The sequence below is a fragment of the Drosophila hydei genome, unplaced genomic scaffold, assembly GCF_003285905.1.
Source record: "Drosophila hydei strain 15085-1641.00,03,60 unplaced genomic scaffold, DhydRS2 tig00008114-arrow-pilon, whole genome shotgun sequence".
NCBI lineage: Eukaryota > Metazoa > Arthropoda > Insecta > Diptera > Drosophilidae > Drosophila > Drosophila hydei.
In genome coordinates, this window is record NW_022045827.1 from 145,505 (window position 1) to 161,242 (window position 15,738).

At 41.2% G+C, this 15,738-nt stretch overlaps 6 protein-coding genes across 7 annotated transcripts; 4 read left to right on the forward strand and 2 right to left on the reverse strand.

Annotated features, from left to right (window-relative positions):
- The first annotated feature begins 147 nt into the window (after nt 1-147).
- On the forward strand, nt 148-3,654 carry LOC111595017 (threonine--tRNA ligase, cytoplasmic). 2 transcript variants are annotated; one of them, XM_023308526.2, is made up of 4 exons: nt 148-438; nt 1,177-1,240; nt 1,394-1,827; nt 1,882-3,654. In XM_023308526.2, the coding sequence occupies exons 1-4, from the start codon at nt 385-387 to the stop codon at nt 3,466-3,468; spliced, it is 2,139 nt and encodes a 712-aa protein (XP_023164294.1). In that variant the 5' UTR covers nt 148-384; the 3' UTR covers nt 3,469-3,654. The 2 variants fall into 2 exon arrangements, with proteins under 2 accessions (XP_023164294.1, XP_023164293.2); XM_023308525.2 differs by having other exon boundaries at nt 365-665.
- Nucleotides 3,655-4,624: 970 nt separating this feature from the next.
- LOC111595016 (ras-related protein Rab6) lies at nt 4,625-6,733 on the reverse strand. Its single transcript, XM_023308524.2, has one exon. The coding sequence runs from the start codon at nt 6,359-6,361 to the stop codon at nt 5,735-5,737; it is 627 nt and encodes a 208-aa protein (XP_023164292.1). The 5' UTR covers nt 6,362-6,733; the 3' UTR covers nt 4,625-5,734.
- Nucleotides 6,734-7,382: 649 nt separating this feature from the next.
- On the forward strand, nt 7,383-8,300 carry LOC111595014 (trypsin). The gene has a single exon (XM_023308521.2). The coding sequence runs from the start codon at nt 7,424-7,426 to the stop codon at nt 8,243-8,245; it is 822 nt and encodes a 273-aa protein (XP_023164289.2). The 5' UTR covers nt 7,383-7,423; the 3' UTR covers nt 8,246-8,300.
- A 65-nt stretch (nt 8,301-8,365) lies between these two features.
- On the forward strand, nt 8,366-10,535 carry LOC111595012 (sorting nexin-2). The gene is made up of 5 exons (XM_023308518.2): nt 8,366-8,668; nt 8,907-9,028; nt 9,088-9,973; nt 10,033-10,185; nt 10,247-10,535. Exons 1-5 carry the CDS (start codon nt 8,492-8,494, stop codon nt 10,295-10,297), a joined length of 1,389 nt encoding a protein of 462 aa, XP_023164286.1. The 5' UTR covers nt 8,366-8,491; the 3' UTR covers nt 10,298-10,535.
- A 532-nt stretch (nt 10,536-11,067) lies between these two features.
- LOC111595015 (AN1-type zinc finger protein 2A) lies at nt 11,068-12,471 on the forward strand. The gene is made up of 3 exons (XM_023308522.2): nt 11,068-11,289; nt 11,359-11,903; nt 11,969-12,471. Exons 1-3 carry the CDS (start codon nt 11,235-11,237, stop codon nt 12,143-12,145), a joined length of 777 nt encoding a protein of 258 aa, XP_023164290.2. The 5' UTR covers nt 11,068-11,234; the 3' UTR covers nt 12,146-12,471.
- On the reverse strand, nt 12,246-15,699 carry LOC111595010 (conserved oligomeric Golgi complex subunit 3). Its single transcript, XM_023308516.2, has 8 exons — nt 15,458-15,699; nt 14,886-15,383; nt 14,346-14,833; nt 14,147-14,286; nt 13,925-14,085; nt 13,745-13,859; nt 12,954-13,690; nt 12,246-12,897 (listed from the first exon to the last, which is right to left on the reverse strand). The coding sequence occupies exons 1-8, from the start codon at nt 15,620-15,622 to the stop codon at nt 12,511-12,513; spliced, it is 2,691 nt and encodes an 896-aa protein (XP_023164284.2). The 5' UTR covers nt 15,623-15,699; the 3' UTR covers nt 12,246-12,510.
- Nucleotides 15,700-15,738: the final 39 nt, after the last annotated feature.

The following is a 15,738-nucleotide window of genomic DNA, read 5'->3' on the forward strand; positions in this document are numbered from 1 at the left end:
ACGATATATAATCGATAGTTTTGACCAATCATTGACTCATCTCAAATTTTAACGATGGTTCGCAATTAATAGCCGCGAACTTGTACTCACGTAGCGCTGTTAGCGACTATTTCTTTATTTTAAATAAAAAAGCTATTATTCTTTTTTAAATGAAATAGTAATCCTGCAGAATTACTATCTGAAACCCTCAAATCACGTGAGCCCCATTTATAAAAAGTAAACTAAAGTACTTTCGATGTAAACGAAACCCCGGCTCGACGAATTTGCTGAAACTAAGCTACATCAATTTCTGTTATAACTTAGTGCCACTGCTAATAACATTCACAGCACATTCGGAGTTAACAGCCGCAGCATTCTGCAAAGCAACAACAACGTGGAATCGGAATGGGTGACAACGTGGTGTCGGAATTAAGTAATTTGGATTTGAATAAGCAAAAGGCATGTTAAAATCTTTTAATTGGATCACAAGTGTATTAGAACATAAACGTAATTAAGTTATGTTAAAAGTGTTGCCGTTCGTTGTTGCATTTAGAGGCACCAGCTATAAAACATTGCACAATATTCGAGCGTTACCGCTGAGCAAAACTCAACAGCAGTCAATACAACAACAACAACAACAAGAACAACAGCAAGGCATACGCAGCAGTCGGTGCTACGCAACATTGGTTGGTTTTCCCGCTCCCAATTGTGTTTTCAATCTAACTATTTAACTGTTATTGCCACATCATATACACCTAGGCATGAGTGTGTGTCTGTCTGTTTGTATGTATTCACATGCGTGTGAGTGTGTGTGTACATTGTCATGCGTGTGTCAATTGCTAAAATGAATCACAGCCGCCGGTTGCTGTGACGTCACTAACTTCAGCTGGAATTAGAGTCGTAAATACCTTTCCTTCTGCCACACTGACTTAACTTGTCTGTCCTATTGCATCAGCTTCTACCGAAAATTGATAAATCAAAGAGCCGAAAACACTGCTATTGTCACTTGGGACTTTTTTCGTGTGTGACAACTGTGCAAACGGGAAAACAAAAAATAAGCGACATCGAAATTTCATTATAAATAATTGCTTTCCTAACTGTGTATGTTGTCTACGTAGCATCTTCAAAATTCAATTTGTTCAAGTTTTTCTGATTTACTATTGCGTTTTATTGATTTTTGTTTTGTGCGCTTTGCAGGCTGCCAAGATGAAGAAGGAGAAAAAGGAAAAGCCAGCTGCAGGCGGTGGCGATAGTCGCAAAGGTAATTATTATAATTTATACATAAAATATTTTGTACGATATTTCGATATAAAATATCGCAACGAGCTCTGCCGAAATTTGTATACTAATGCTGCGATAGGCATTCATTGTATTTATGGAGAGGCCCCTTACTAACGGTATCTTTGCTCCACAGAGCTTAATCCATGGCCCCAGTATATCGAGGAACGTAATGTGTTTTGGAACAAATGCAAGGCCGAATATGAAGCTGAATTGGCTGCCAAGCCGCGCACAGCCATCAAAGTAACGTTGCCTGATGGCAAGCAGGTGGATGCCACCTCCTGGGAGACGACGCCCTATGATGTTGCACGTGGCATTAGCCAGGGTCTGGCCGATAATACGGTCATTTCGAAAGTGAATGGTGAGGTTTGGGATTTGGATCGTGTCCTCGAAGGCGATTGCAGCCTGCAGTTGCTCAAGTTTGACGATCCCGATGCACAGGCAGTCTTTTGGCACAGCTCAGCTCACATTATGGGCGAGGCCATGGAACGCATCTATGGCGGACATCTGTGCTATGGTCCGCCCATCGAAAATGGCTTCTACTACGACATGCATCTGGAGGGCGAGGGCGTAAGAGGATTAAGCTTAAAAACGTATATTTAGTATTAATGAAATTCTTTTCAGATTTCCACGAACGATTATGGCACCATGGAGACGCTGGTCAAGCAGATTGTCAAGGAGAAGCAAAACTTTGAACGTCTGGAGATGAAGAAATCGGATCTGCTTGAGATGTTTAAGTACAATGAGTTCAAGGTGCGCATTCTCAATGAGAAGGTGACCACAGATCGCACCACAGTCTACAAGTGTGGCTCCTTGATTGATCTGTGTCGTGGGCCGCATGTCCGCCACACCGGCAAGGTGAAGGCACTGAAGATAACCAAGAACTCGTCAACCTATTGGGAAGGCAAGGCAGATGCCGAGACTCTACAGCGAGTCTATGGCATCTCATTCCCAGATCCTAAGCAGCTCAAAGAATGGGAGAAACTGCAGGAGGAAGCCGCCAAGCGGGATCATCGCAAGATTGGGCGCGAGCAAGAGCTCTTCTTTTTCCATGAACTGTCGCCCGGTTCGTGCTTCTTTCAGCCACGTGGCGCACATATCTACAACACGTTGATGAATCTGATACGCGGCGAGTACAGAAAGCGCGGCTTTCAGGAGGTCATATCGCCGAATATCTACAATGCCAAACTCTGGATGACATCCGGTCACTGGCAGCACTATGCGGACAACATGTTCTCGTTCGAGGCGGAGAAGGAGAAGTTCGCTCTGAAGCCCATGAATTGTCCTGGCCACTGCCTGATCTTCGACAATCGTAATCGCTCCTGGCGTGAGCTACCGCTGCGCATGGCTGACTTTGGCGTGCTTCATCGTAATGAGCTTTCGGGTGCTTTGACTGGATTGACACGCGTTCGCCGTTTCCAGCAGGATGATGCGCACATCTTCTGCGCTCCCGAGCAGATCAAGAGCGAAATGAAGGGTGCCTTGGACTTTTTGCGCCATGTGTATACTATCTTTGGCTTCTCCTTTCAGCTGGTGCTGTCCACTCGGCCAGACAAGTATCTGGGCGAACTAGATCAGTGGGATGCCGCTGAGAAGGCATTGGCCGAGTCGCTCAATGAGTTTGGCATGCCCTGGAAAGAGAATCCCGGTGATGGCGCCTTCTATGGACCTAAAATTGATATTACCATTATGGATGCACTGAAACGTCCATTCCAATGCGCCACTATACAGCTGGACTTCCAGTTGCCCATCCGATTCAATCTCAATTACATAGCCGACGATGGCGAAAAGAAGCGTCCAGTTATCATACATCGAGCCATCCTTGGCTCTGTGGAGCGCATGATTGCCATACTCACGGAGAACTATGCCGGCAAGTGGCCCTTCTGGATTTCACCTCGTCAAGTGATGGTTGTCCCAGTGGGTCCTGCCTATGATGAATATGCCAAGACGGTGCGCGATGAACTCTATGCAGCTGGCTTTATGAGCGAAGTCGATTGCGACGCTGGCGACACGATGAACAAGAAGATTCGTAACGCTCAATTGGCACAATTCAATTTCATTTTGGTCGTTGGCGACAAAGAACGATCCTCGAATACGGTGAACGTGCGCACCCGAGACAACAAGGTGCACGGCGAGGTGTCTGTGGCGGAACTGATCACGAAGCTGCAAAAGATACGCGACGAGTTCATCACAAACGAGGATAGCTTCTAAGCCGCCTTACCCCACATACTCCCTTTACCAAAATATAATTCTCTATTTATATATATCAAGCTTATGTATACCCTAACCTTGCATAGCAAAGTACCGGCATTTCTTATTCAGTTGTATTTACGCTTACATCAACGAAATCCTCAAAATAAATTAGATATATGCAGTCTCGAAAGAGAGGCCAACAAATGATGTGCGCCATATCTTTGATTCTAAGTCAACTTGAATGGAGAACTTTTAAAGTAGACAACTCACTGGCAGTTGGAACTTCTAAAGTTCTTTTCTACAATCATGATCATCAATCAGTGTGAATGATAGCCCAGTTATACATAAATTTGTGAGTGTATGGTAGCTTCGTGCTTATCATAGACATGCGTCGAGCTAATGGAAATTCTTCGATAAGAATGAGACACGTTTAGGGTGAGTCACTCATATATAGATATGATATATAATATATATATTCAAATATACAAGGTCGGTTTGAAAGCTTATGCAATATTTTTCTAACTTTCAAAGTCAAAGTCGAATATTTTCATTAAAAAAATGTTGCTTTAGTTTTTTTCTGTTTTTTCTTTTTTAATTTATTGCTAATACTTATTATGTTTAGTTTTTCATAATTTGATTTATTAAAAATTGCGTTTCGTATTTTTTTGTTTTTGTTTTTATAAATTTTGTAAGCTTTTGCTTTTGCTTGTTTGCGTAAAAAATGCACAAAATTCTCTCTCGCTAATCGAAGCAAAAATTGTTAATATTGTTGTTTTTTTTTTATAAATTGTTAATTGTTTACACTGCCTGTTTCATAAAAATACATATCATATATATTTATTCATAAGATGCCAAGTTCTGCGCCGATCCCAAAACAAAAATAAACAAAAACAAACAAAAAATAGGTCTTTAAACACAAACAGAAATCGCAAACAAAACGGGAGCTTAGTCATAAATGGGACCTCGGTTATTCAGCGGGAGTATGATGATCCGTCAAGGCAGGGGTGAGGCGAGTGGAGTTTCGGCTTGAACACAAGCTGGCTCTCAATGGTATCTGTGGGTCAAGGGGTGGAGGGGGAAATAAGGGCAACCAGCACACTACTTTGGAATGTTCTTTGCGTGTGTTTCTAAACTTTGTTTGCTTTTCTCTTTTCTTTTTTCCATTCTCATTCTCTTTTCTCTATAATTTTTTTGTGTAAGTACAAGTTATGAGAGAGAGTAGGTTAAGCTGTGTTCACACGTGCCAGTTAGGCTAGGGAAATGCTATAGTATGATATTTATATATAGTATGCATGATATACTATGGTATACAAAATAAATATATATATCATATCATACTGTAGTACAAGTTAGATACATTGAAATCTACGGCAAACTGCTGAGCAATAAAGATTAACAAAACCTTATTTTCTTATCAGTAAAGCGAGATGTTTTAGCTCTTCTTCGTTTTCAAATATTTTGTATTCGTATTTTGATAACTGAATATTTTTTAGCAAATAAAAATTAGCTTTAAACGTTAACTGTTCAAATTAACGAGCGATCACTGTAGTTGTTAGCAAGCACATTATATTACACTCCAGTTTAAATCAATTTCATTAATTTGGATAATTTTCACATTTTTTTGTCATATTATTTACTCATGCATTTGAGTTTTGTATAGAAAATGAATGTTTTACTTTGGGAGCGACCACTGTAGCTGTCATTAGTTTTAGGTTCAGGCTACATTTTACAATAAACTAGTTAAAATATACTGAATGTTTGTTAAGGCCCCGGCCGAGGCACGTCTGAACATAGCTTAACTCATCATTTTAGCTTGGATTAGGACTAGGCGCTTACTTATATTGCAATGCAATTTGATTTAACGTACATATTTAGCCGATTGCGTTAAATTAGTTTTTAGTCTATTTATGTTTTGCTATCATTTTCGTTTTATACGTTTTTCTTTAAGTTATGTTCCTTTTTAATCTTGTATATATAAATAAACTTAAACATAAAATCGTGTGTTTATCTGTGTGCATCTCATGTTTAGCCTGGTTTAGGTTTTCTTTTATTTTTTCAATCTTTTTTAAGCATCATCATCATCATCATCATTATCATCATTGTTCTTGTTGTTGCTGAAGCCCGTTGCCCACACACACCTGGTCTACACACCTGGTTGTGCCAGCGTGTATCAAAGTGCGAAGGTTGTCGAGGTCGTAGCGGAGTTCAGTGTGCGGGTAAAAGGAGGCTGGTGGTTGTAGTTGTGGTTTTTGGATCGAGGATTAGTTTGGGTAATTGGCCAGTTCTAGCAGGCGCAGCCACCTTCGGGGTCCTTAGTCTCATTGGGCGAATCCTTAAGCACAACCTCTTGCATATCTTCCGAAGGTTTATTCTCCGTTGAATCCATGCCAGGCAGCGCAGCTGCCACACGTCTAAATAATTGTTTCACGTTGTAACCGGCCTTGGCGCTGGTCTCGATGAACATCACATTTAGATCTTTCGCCTTGCGTTCACCCTCTTCGGTGGACACCTGACGTTTGTCGGACAGATCCGTTTTGTTGCCAACGAGCATGATAATGACGTCACTGCCACGCTCTGTACGAACATCATCGATCCATTTGGAGGTCTGATGGAATGAGTTTGTATTCGTGATATCATAGACAACAACAGCGACTGTCGAGTCGCGTATGTAGGAGGGTATTAGCGAACGGAATCGCTCTTGACCGGCTGTATCCCACAATTGCAATCGCACCGTCCGATCCTCCAGGTACATCGTTTTAGATAGAAAATCAATACCAATTGTCGCCTGGTAGGTGTTGTCAAAGCTGTCATACATAAAGCGTGTAATCAGCGACGTTTTACCCACACTCTGCTCGCCAAGGAACACCAATTTGAATTTGCGCAACGGATTGCCAAAATCGCCGGATGACATGTTTACTTATTTCTGTTTCGGTTTTGTGCTGCTGCTGCTACGGTTTCAACTCTTGTACGTGTCGACTTTTTCTTAATTGCGAGTTTGCTGACCTCTCCTCGCCTCTCTCTTGTTCACTCTCTCTCTCTCTCTTTCGCCCACCTATTGTTTTGCTATTGGGGCGTGTTACTTATGCGGCTTCTATTGTACACGTTGCACTTTGTATTTTTTTCATATATATATCGATGCACGCACTTTTTAATCTGGTTTCGCTTAGCACTAAATTCAATTATTAACGTAGTAGTATTAACAAAATTTTCGTAGAAAAAGTCAGCCACCAAGTCGATCTGAGTCAGTTGTAGGGATGGCTATCGATATACAACATCGATAAGTTAATCGTACAGTCAGTTGACCAAACTGCACAGAACGCAAAAATACCAATATCATGACGCATACAAAATACTAAGTTTTATACTGTATAGAAAGCAGCAATAACGGCCAAAAATGTAAGAATTCAAAAAAAAATGTTTGGCTTTTAAGTGTCGCAATATTTGCTCAATTTAGTGATTTTAAGGTGATATTAAGGCTTATCAGTGAATCAAAAAGGTAAATAGGCCACTTAAGATATCTGTCTTGTTTGTAATTGTAATGAACTCTTATCTATATATTGATTTATATTTCTATGAAACCACTTGAATTTGACTTAATTTATTGCACTTTTTTTTTACTTTTTAATAATTAATATATTTAGCTTGTTAGTAAGCCAATTCCTAATTTTATTATTTATTGCCTTTTTCTACATATTTGACATTATTTTATGATGTATGAATTCGGCTTATTTGTAGTTAAATAATTAAATGTCACTTTCAATAATAATAATAACTATAAATAGGGTTCACCTTTTTTGCTAGCTAGTTATTATAATGAACATTATCACCTTTTCAATTAAATAAAACGCTTATCTATAATTACGAAGGTGCAAATTGAAAGTTCTTATCATTTACCTACGCTGCGTTTAATTCGTATCTCATTTTTAATTTAAACGGCTCGATAAAGACAATTGTAAACAGTTCCTCGGAAATTATGTTGCTGTACGGTCAGAAAGCCTCGAGCTTGTATTTAATTATCTGTTGCCTATTCTTTGGCTTCTGCCATGTGTCGGCAGCTGTTGTCCGTTCCACCTCGGATAACCTGAGTCCCAATGGTCGAGTTGTGGGTGGCACAACGGCCTCTGTCAACAGCGCTCCTTATGCGGTGTCTATGCAGTATCAAGGTACCCATTACTGTGCTGCTAGCATTTTGAATGCCAACTGGTTGGTTACCGCTGCTCACTGTTTGACGAATAGCGCCCAGGTCCTTGGAAGCACATTGGTAGCGGGCAGCAATGCAGTGCAAGGAACTGCTTCAACTACACAGAAACGTAGCATTACTTACTTTGTCATCAATAATCTGTATACGGGCGGAACGGTGCCTTACGATATTGGCATGGTTTATACGCCTACTGCATTCACATGGACCGCTGCTGTCTCTCCTGTAAATCTTCCCAAATCCGGAGTAATACCAACTGGTACTGCAAATCTTTATGGTTGGGGAAGCACCTCGACGACAAATTCACCTTCGTACCCCAGTAATTTGCAAGTTGCTGCAAATATTCCTATCGTAAACGTCGCGCCCTGTGAAAAAGCTCTGGGTAAGGCTGTGCATAACACTAATATATGCACAGGTCCTTTGACTGGAGGCGTCAGCATTTGTACCTCGGACTCGGGTGGACCATTGGTGCAAGGCAACGTTTTGATTGGCATTGTGTCCTGGGGAAAGATGCCATGTGGACAGGCCAATTCACCTTCTGTCTACGTTCAGGTGTCCTCGTTTATATCGTGGATTTCAGCCAATCAAAAGTTGTAATTAGATGTTTTTTTTATATACTAAAAAAATAAATACCTGCAAGTTATAGTATTTTAAGCTGTTGATATATGTTTTGGAGCTTTTTCAGAGGTTGGTCACGCTTTGCATTGCATTCCAGATATCGATATTATTGCTAAAGCCATTGTCTTGCGGCTATCGAGCAGGGCGACAAAAAATTCCAATAATTACAATTAGAGCCACGGCTAGCGCAACGCATTTAATTAATATTTATTGAGTCGTTGCACAATGGAAGTCGAAACAGCGGCAACACCTGAGCACAGTCGAGAATTTGCCGATGTGGACATTAACAATGGTTCAGTATCGGGTGCATCCGACGAAGAGGAGGTCCCAGCACCGGGCAGCGTAACATTGGAGCAGGAAAATGATTTATTCGTATCGGCAATGACACCGAGCGAAGTGCATGTAAGCAAGCAGCGAACAAATATTTATTCAATTAAGCATAATTTCATGGGTCGCAAATGGGGCGGCGTCTGAGCTGTTTTATCTTTTGCTTACAATGTTCGCGTGCTTTGTTTGATTTGTGACAACGTCACAAAACGTCTCGCTGACGCCCCTCTATGCGATTAGGCAGGCAACTTATCGCTGTGCAGTTCATCTCTAGTTTAAGATAATTATAAATGTTTATATATAATTTGTACAGCGTCGTATATCGGCAAGCAATTTGGAAGAAGTGCTGACAGACGATGGTGACTACTTCGTTCAAATTGTCATATCAGATCCCCAAAAGGTGGGGGATGGAATGAGCTCCTATTTGGCATACAAGTGAGTCACAGCCTTATCACGCTTTACTTTTTTAATTGCAATTTACGTATTAATAATAGAGTGACAACGAAAACAAACATTCCAAAATTCAAGCGCAATGAGTTTAGCACTTTGCGCCGCTTTAGCGATTTCTTGGGTATACATGATCTTTTGGTCAACAAGTATTTGCGAATGGGTCGCATTATACCGCCGGCGCCATCGAAGAATATTATAGGCAGTACCAAAGTTAAAATGAGTCCACAGCAAACCGAACCTGGCACACCGATCAATCAGGAATGGATCGAGATACGACGGGCTGCACTCGAGCGGTTCGTTCATCGTACAGCACAGCATCCGGTCCTGCGCGTCGATTTAGATTTTATCAATTTTTTGGAGAGTGATCAAGAGCTGCCTCGAGCGGTGAATACGTCCGCTTTAAGCGGCGCAGGCGTTATACGACTATTTAATAAAGTCGGCGAAACAGTTAACAAGATTACGTACAAAATGGATGAGAATGATCCATGGTTCGATGACAAGATAACTGAAGTAGAACATCTGGATTCAAATCTACAAAAGCTTTCATCAGCATTGAAATCGCTCGTCTCCTCACGCCGGGAGCTGTCCGTACTGACTGGCTTAGTAGCTAAATCGGCGGCCATGCTGAGTACCTGTGAGGAACACACGGGACTTTCTCGCGCACTCTCCAATCTCGCCGATGTGGAGGAAAAGATTGAACTCCTACGCTCCGAGCAGGCAAACTCGGACTTCTATATTCTCGCCGAGTTCATAAAAGACTATTTGGGTCTATTCGGTGCAATCAAGTGCATTTTCCATGAGCGTGTAAAAGCGTTTCAAAACTGGCAATATGCACAAATGCAACTTTCGAAACGACGCGAGAATCGCGGACGGTTCGAATTGGCCAATCGTGCTGACAAACTAGATCAGGCACAACAGGAGGTCGAAGAGGTTTGACATAAAATTTTATATATGGAACCATGTGTTTTACAATGATGTCTTTTTTATAGTGGCAAGGCAAGGTGCAACGTTGTCAGCAGCAATTCGATGATATTTCGTCCGAAATAAAGCGAGAAATGGAGCGCTTCGAGCTAAGCAGAGTGAAAGACTTCAAAGCTAACATTATAAAATATATAGAAGTCCAAATGGCGCACCAGCAACAGGTGAAATTATGGATTTATTTATTAATTTATTACATTACATTAATGCCCTTACATTTTTCAGATTATCAGCTACTGGGAGGCATTCGCTCCATTCGCCAGAGAAATCGTTTAACTTCGAATTCAATTCATCAGATGCATTTCCAAAATGTTTACCTAAACAGCAAAGCGGCATTTAGCTGAATATATGTAATTATTTAATTATCTATGCGTGTGTGCGGGACCAAATTTGTCATCAGTGAAGATCTATAAAAGGTTGATCTAAAAATTGAGCCAATAAGAAAAAAAGAGCAAAAGTTGTCGCTGCTGCTGTTGCTTTTGGGAATATCCTAACGCTAACCGATGCATTCAAAAACACACACATATATATATATATATATATATATATATATATATATATATATATATATATATATATTTTTATTCTTACACAGTAATTATTATTATTATTGCAATTATTGCTTTTATTTTTGTAAATGTATACAAATTTAAAGAATGTTTATTATAGACGTTTGGCGTAGTCTACTTGTCGCAGAGCGCGAAATTATTCTCAATCTATATTCGGTATTATATAAAACAAAAAAAAATTAACTTCAATGAAGCCAGTTATTAAATGAATATGCAAGAAACAAATACAAAAATGTAATTAAGTGATTGAATTGGGAAATGAATTTTCCCATCCTTGTTGTTGGTTAATATATATTTATGTATATTCTGAAAACCTTTTGTAACATGACAACACAACATAAAATTAAAATGAATAAATTTGTAAATATGTATGTATGCAAATGTTACTAAACTTAAATATCAACGGCGACTTAGCGGTACAATGTCGATAACGATTTCTTAGCTGTAACTGTTTTATGGTGAATGGCAAATAGAGGCTGCTTACTGCGAATGGTGAAATCGCACTGTGAATATTGTGTAGTCATTGTGTCGAGCGCGTTCTGGAATTTTCAGTCAATTTTAGAATTATTATAAAAAACAGTCACAAAGCATATTCAGCATTTACTTCATCACAAGCAACTGAGCAACGAAGTTAGTACGTAATAATGGAGTTTCCACATTTGGGCCAACACTGCAACGAACCCACATGCAACAGATTAGGTGTGTATGGCCTATTGGGAATTTGCAGCCTTTAATTAAATTAATGTAAACATAATTGTTTTATGGTAGACTTCCTGCCTGTTAAGTGTGACTCATGCGATAAGGTGTTCTGTGCCAGCCACTACAACTACGAACGTCACAATTGCCCTGGTGCTCACAAGAAGAATTTTCAAGTGCCCATATGTCCGCTGTGCGGAGAGCCTGTGCCCACAGCTCCGGGAGTGGAGCCCGACCTAACGGTTAGCCAGCATATAGATAAGCAATGCAAATCGGATAGCAAAAAAATCTACACGAATCGCTGTCATGCCAAGGGCTGCAAACGCAAAGAGCTGATACCCGTTCAGTGTTCACAATGCAAATTAAACTTTTGTCTACGTCATCGCCACACCAGTGACCATGACTGTAAGCCAGTCTCTACTACCTCTACTTCAACTTCAGCTGGCACATCACAGGGTATTTTTAAAATATTCTCCGATACGCGTGCAATGGCAGCGCAGGCAGCTGAAAAGCGACTTCAAAGCAAAGCACAAGTAAATACCAAAGCTCGGCAAGTGCCTGCAGCCACTACAGCTGTTGCACAACGCACTCAAGTGCAAAATATTCAAGGAAATATGGTAAGAGTTATAAATAAGAAGAAGAGAAAAGACGTCGATCTTAATATTTAAATCAAATTTGCCAGACTGAAGACGAGGCTCTGGCGCATGCTCTGGCTTTATCTATTATGGAACAAGATGACGCAGCTGAAACCAATCGTCGCGGAGCAACAACGCCAACAACATCTGCCCAACGCGTTACGACTGTGGGTGGTCGCGATCCACAGCAAGCAAATGGGAAAGACAAATGCTTACTATCTTAGTGTAAAGATTCGAAACGGAAACATATCCATCACTTGACCAACAGCCAGCGTGCGCTGCCTCTTGTTATATGTTTAGATATTTAGGTAAACCAATTCATCATATTGTTTGTAATTTATGTTTAATGTTGATAATTTACTTTGACTTCGTCACATTCTCTGCATGCTTAAGGCTGCTCTTAGCAAATATAATTCAAAATCGAGCCGGTTTCAAAATATCTCTTAGCTCGGTTGTAGAAACTGGCTCGATTGATTAGCTCTACTTGGGTAGAATAAACTGTAATATACATGTTGAATCGCTTTAGCTTTATAAATACATACATAGGTGAGGGTAATGGTAAGGTTACATAGGTTACATATATTGCATACTACTCGGTGCTGGTCACCATAGTTTGCCCCTCGTTAACTGTTTTTTGTACAGACACATTCTCTGGTTGTTCTGATATTATGTTCTGCTTAGTATCTGGCTCCACTTCGGTCTCCTCTACAACCACAGCTTGTGCTTGCTCTGCCTTGTTGGATATGGTGCTCAGCTTTCGACCAGTTGCTGCACCTTCTACAGATGATGATGTGCTTATCTTTCGTGCTGCGGCTGCAAAGCTTGCCACGCCTTCGGCGGCTAAAATGCTGGCACTTGACAATAAAATGGAAACCTGTTCGGCAGAAGGACAGCTCGTGATTATCATGTCATCAGCTGAATAGCCATTTGTTGTCAGCAATTGCTCCAGTTTTACAAAGGCTTGAATGATGTTGTTCTGCAAGGAAACATGTTTACAATTGGCAATTCAATCCAATGGGACATACAACTTACTCGTATAGGCCTGAAGATTATGAACTCTGTATCACGATTGCTCAAATATAGTTGCATCGCACGCTGCAGCACCGCCAACTTAGACTTGATTAGACGCTGTGTCTCTTGGATAATGCTACTAATTTGCTGTGGACTCGCCCAGTTACTTTGTCGAAGCACATAGTTGACTTTGCCCGCTGCGGTCTCCGGAGTTGTGGTGTTCGTTGCCAGCAGTGCTTGTGCTTTGTCCAGGAATGTGATAAGGGGACCTACAAGCATATGTACTGCATCTTTAATATACTGTTCGCAAACTGTCTTCAGCTGTCGGTCCACTTCTTTACGCGAGTCCAGTAAATGCTCCTTGATCTGTGGAGTGCCCTCGAGCAAAAATTCAAGCAGCGCATTGTTGCTGCCCATGGAGAAAAGCTGCTTGCGCTTTTGCAGCAAACCAAAGGCAGCCGTCTTCACCTTGCTGAAGTCCAGTGATGTTTCCTTGATGGTAAAGTCAACACGAAATGGTGCAATTTGTTCACGCAATATAAGCAAGTGCTTAATTTCGAAGAGTTCGCCATCAATCGGTGTTTTGGCTGCTGAGATTTTAATCGCTGCTTGCGACACACTCTGTATGCAAAGTTTGAGCGCTTCTTGAGACAGACCCTGAAAGATGGGTCGATCCACGCAGCGATACAACCGGGAGAGGCAAACCAATGTGCGTCGCACTGTTGGATACCACATGCCATGCAAATCAGCGGGCGAGTCTAGAAATTATATATAAATTAATCTCTTCTCTTGGCGAGATTCTAAGAACCTACTCATTTGTTTGATTTTGTATGAGGTGTCCACGCTCTCCGCTTCGCTGGACATCATGGAGGCGCGTGAGTCTGAGCGACGTAGTTGAATAGGCTCTTGCAACGATAGCGCAATACTCTGTTGGAATTATAAATTAATTTATAAAACTCGGATATTTTTGCAAACATTTTAAGCACACTTACCTCCATCATTTCCAGCTTCTCTGGATAGGCCAAATCACCCGTTGAAGGATTATAGTTTTGTATATCGGATTGTAAATACAAATGTGCACGGAAAACCAATCGCTCCTGAACATCCTGCAGCAGCTGATGAGCTATAGTGGCAAATGCCTCCAATCCACTGGCTTTATATAATTTAGATTATCTATATAGTTCACTAAAAAGAAAAATACCCTCCATACTTACGATTCTGTTGCACATGCTCTTCGAGCATTTCGATGCGCAGGATGGAGCAAATCTCTGCAAGCGTTTCCAAGTGGTTGATGTGAATAATAAAAGGTCGCAAGGTGTCATATAGAATAGTGCACAAACCCTCCAAATATACACTACAGAAAAATACGTAAGTTAATTCAGTGAGTTGAGTTTTTTGACTAGTTGGACTCACGTTAGATGCGTGGCGCCTGTGCCAAAGAACTGATAATACAACCGCTGCTCATCCTGACAGACGTGGACGAGAAATGCGCATGCACTGCGTGTCAGCGAACAATGATCGCCCTTGTGAGCGTTCTTTACATTTTGTATAGATTGGTTAACAGCCGGTGACATAACACTTGCTCGCTGTGCCAAATAATGCTGCTGTAAATCTGTCATTAGCTGGTTATATTCGCTGCTGCTGCTGTGCTCCAATCGTGACTCGATGAGCTGTGCAACACGCTTGACTTTTGCAGCCGCTGATTGATATTTGCCATAGTATAAGGCGAACGCGGCATCAGGTGCTTGTAGAGACGCATCGCTGCTGTTATTACGTGGATGTAAAGTCGCTTCCGTTGCTTGATTGATGACATTCACAACATAGTTGCGCACCAGAGCCGTCGCCTTGCCCAGACACTGTTTATACTTCACATTATAGGCAGCTGCATCCTTGAAATTAGGCTAAAACAAAGCAATATTATTAGATAGTCAACGAAGTAAGCAGTCTACATACATGCTCAGCTAGATAATTCAAGCAGTCATCAATTTTGTTTAGGCATTCGCGAAAAGCTTCGCTCGCCACGGATAAAGTTGGACTTTGCAGGCGTTGATTGAGCAGCTCCACTTGACTAAAGAAATGCAAACGTCGCTGAATTTCATTGCTTAGCTCTTGTAGCTTTTGTTGCTCATCAATCAACTGCTCGCTAGCCATGTTCAGAGCGCTTGTTTTTTGCGAGACAAACTCATACTCAGCGCTAAGCGCACTCAATCGATCCATGGCCACAGAGATTTGATCGAGCATGTGAGCACATTCCGCCTTCCGTTGCTGCAATTGCTGCAAATACTTGTGATAATTTGCATCGCCACGTAGCTCGATCTCTGCGTTGACGTTCACAAACCAGAGTAGAAAATCATTTGTATTTTGCAACCCGTCGGGGGGAAGCTTCTTGTCCACCTCATTACTGTCTTCCACTGTGTTGTGCACTTCAGTACGCGTGTACCCCGACGTCACCTGTCACCGAATAAATCAAAAAGGCAATATCAATAATTTGTTTTGGCCTGCGTGTCTATTGGTTTTTAGCATACCATCATTTCGTCGTCGCTCCATAAATTGGTGAGCACATCCAAATGTTCTTCCTGCTGTGCGCTTAGCGCTGCCAGTGGATCGCTCTGGGATTCCCATTTCATTAAACGATTACGAATTTTACGCAAATTTTCATTTTCGCTTTGCGCGCTGGCGACGTCATCCATTTTCCTACTGTAATCAACGCCGAGGTAAATAAACAGCTGTTCGGCTTAGTTATTAATCAGCTGTGCGTGTGTACACACTGTCGATAATATTATTGGTAAAAGTGTACACCTATCGA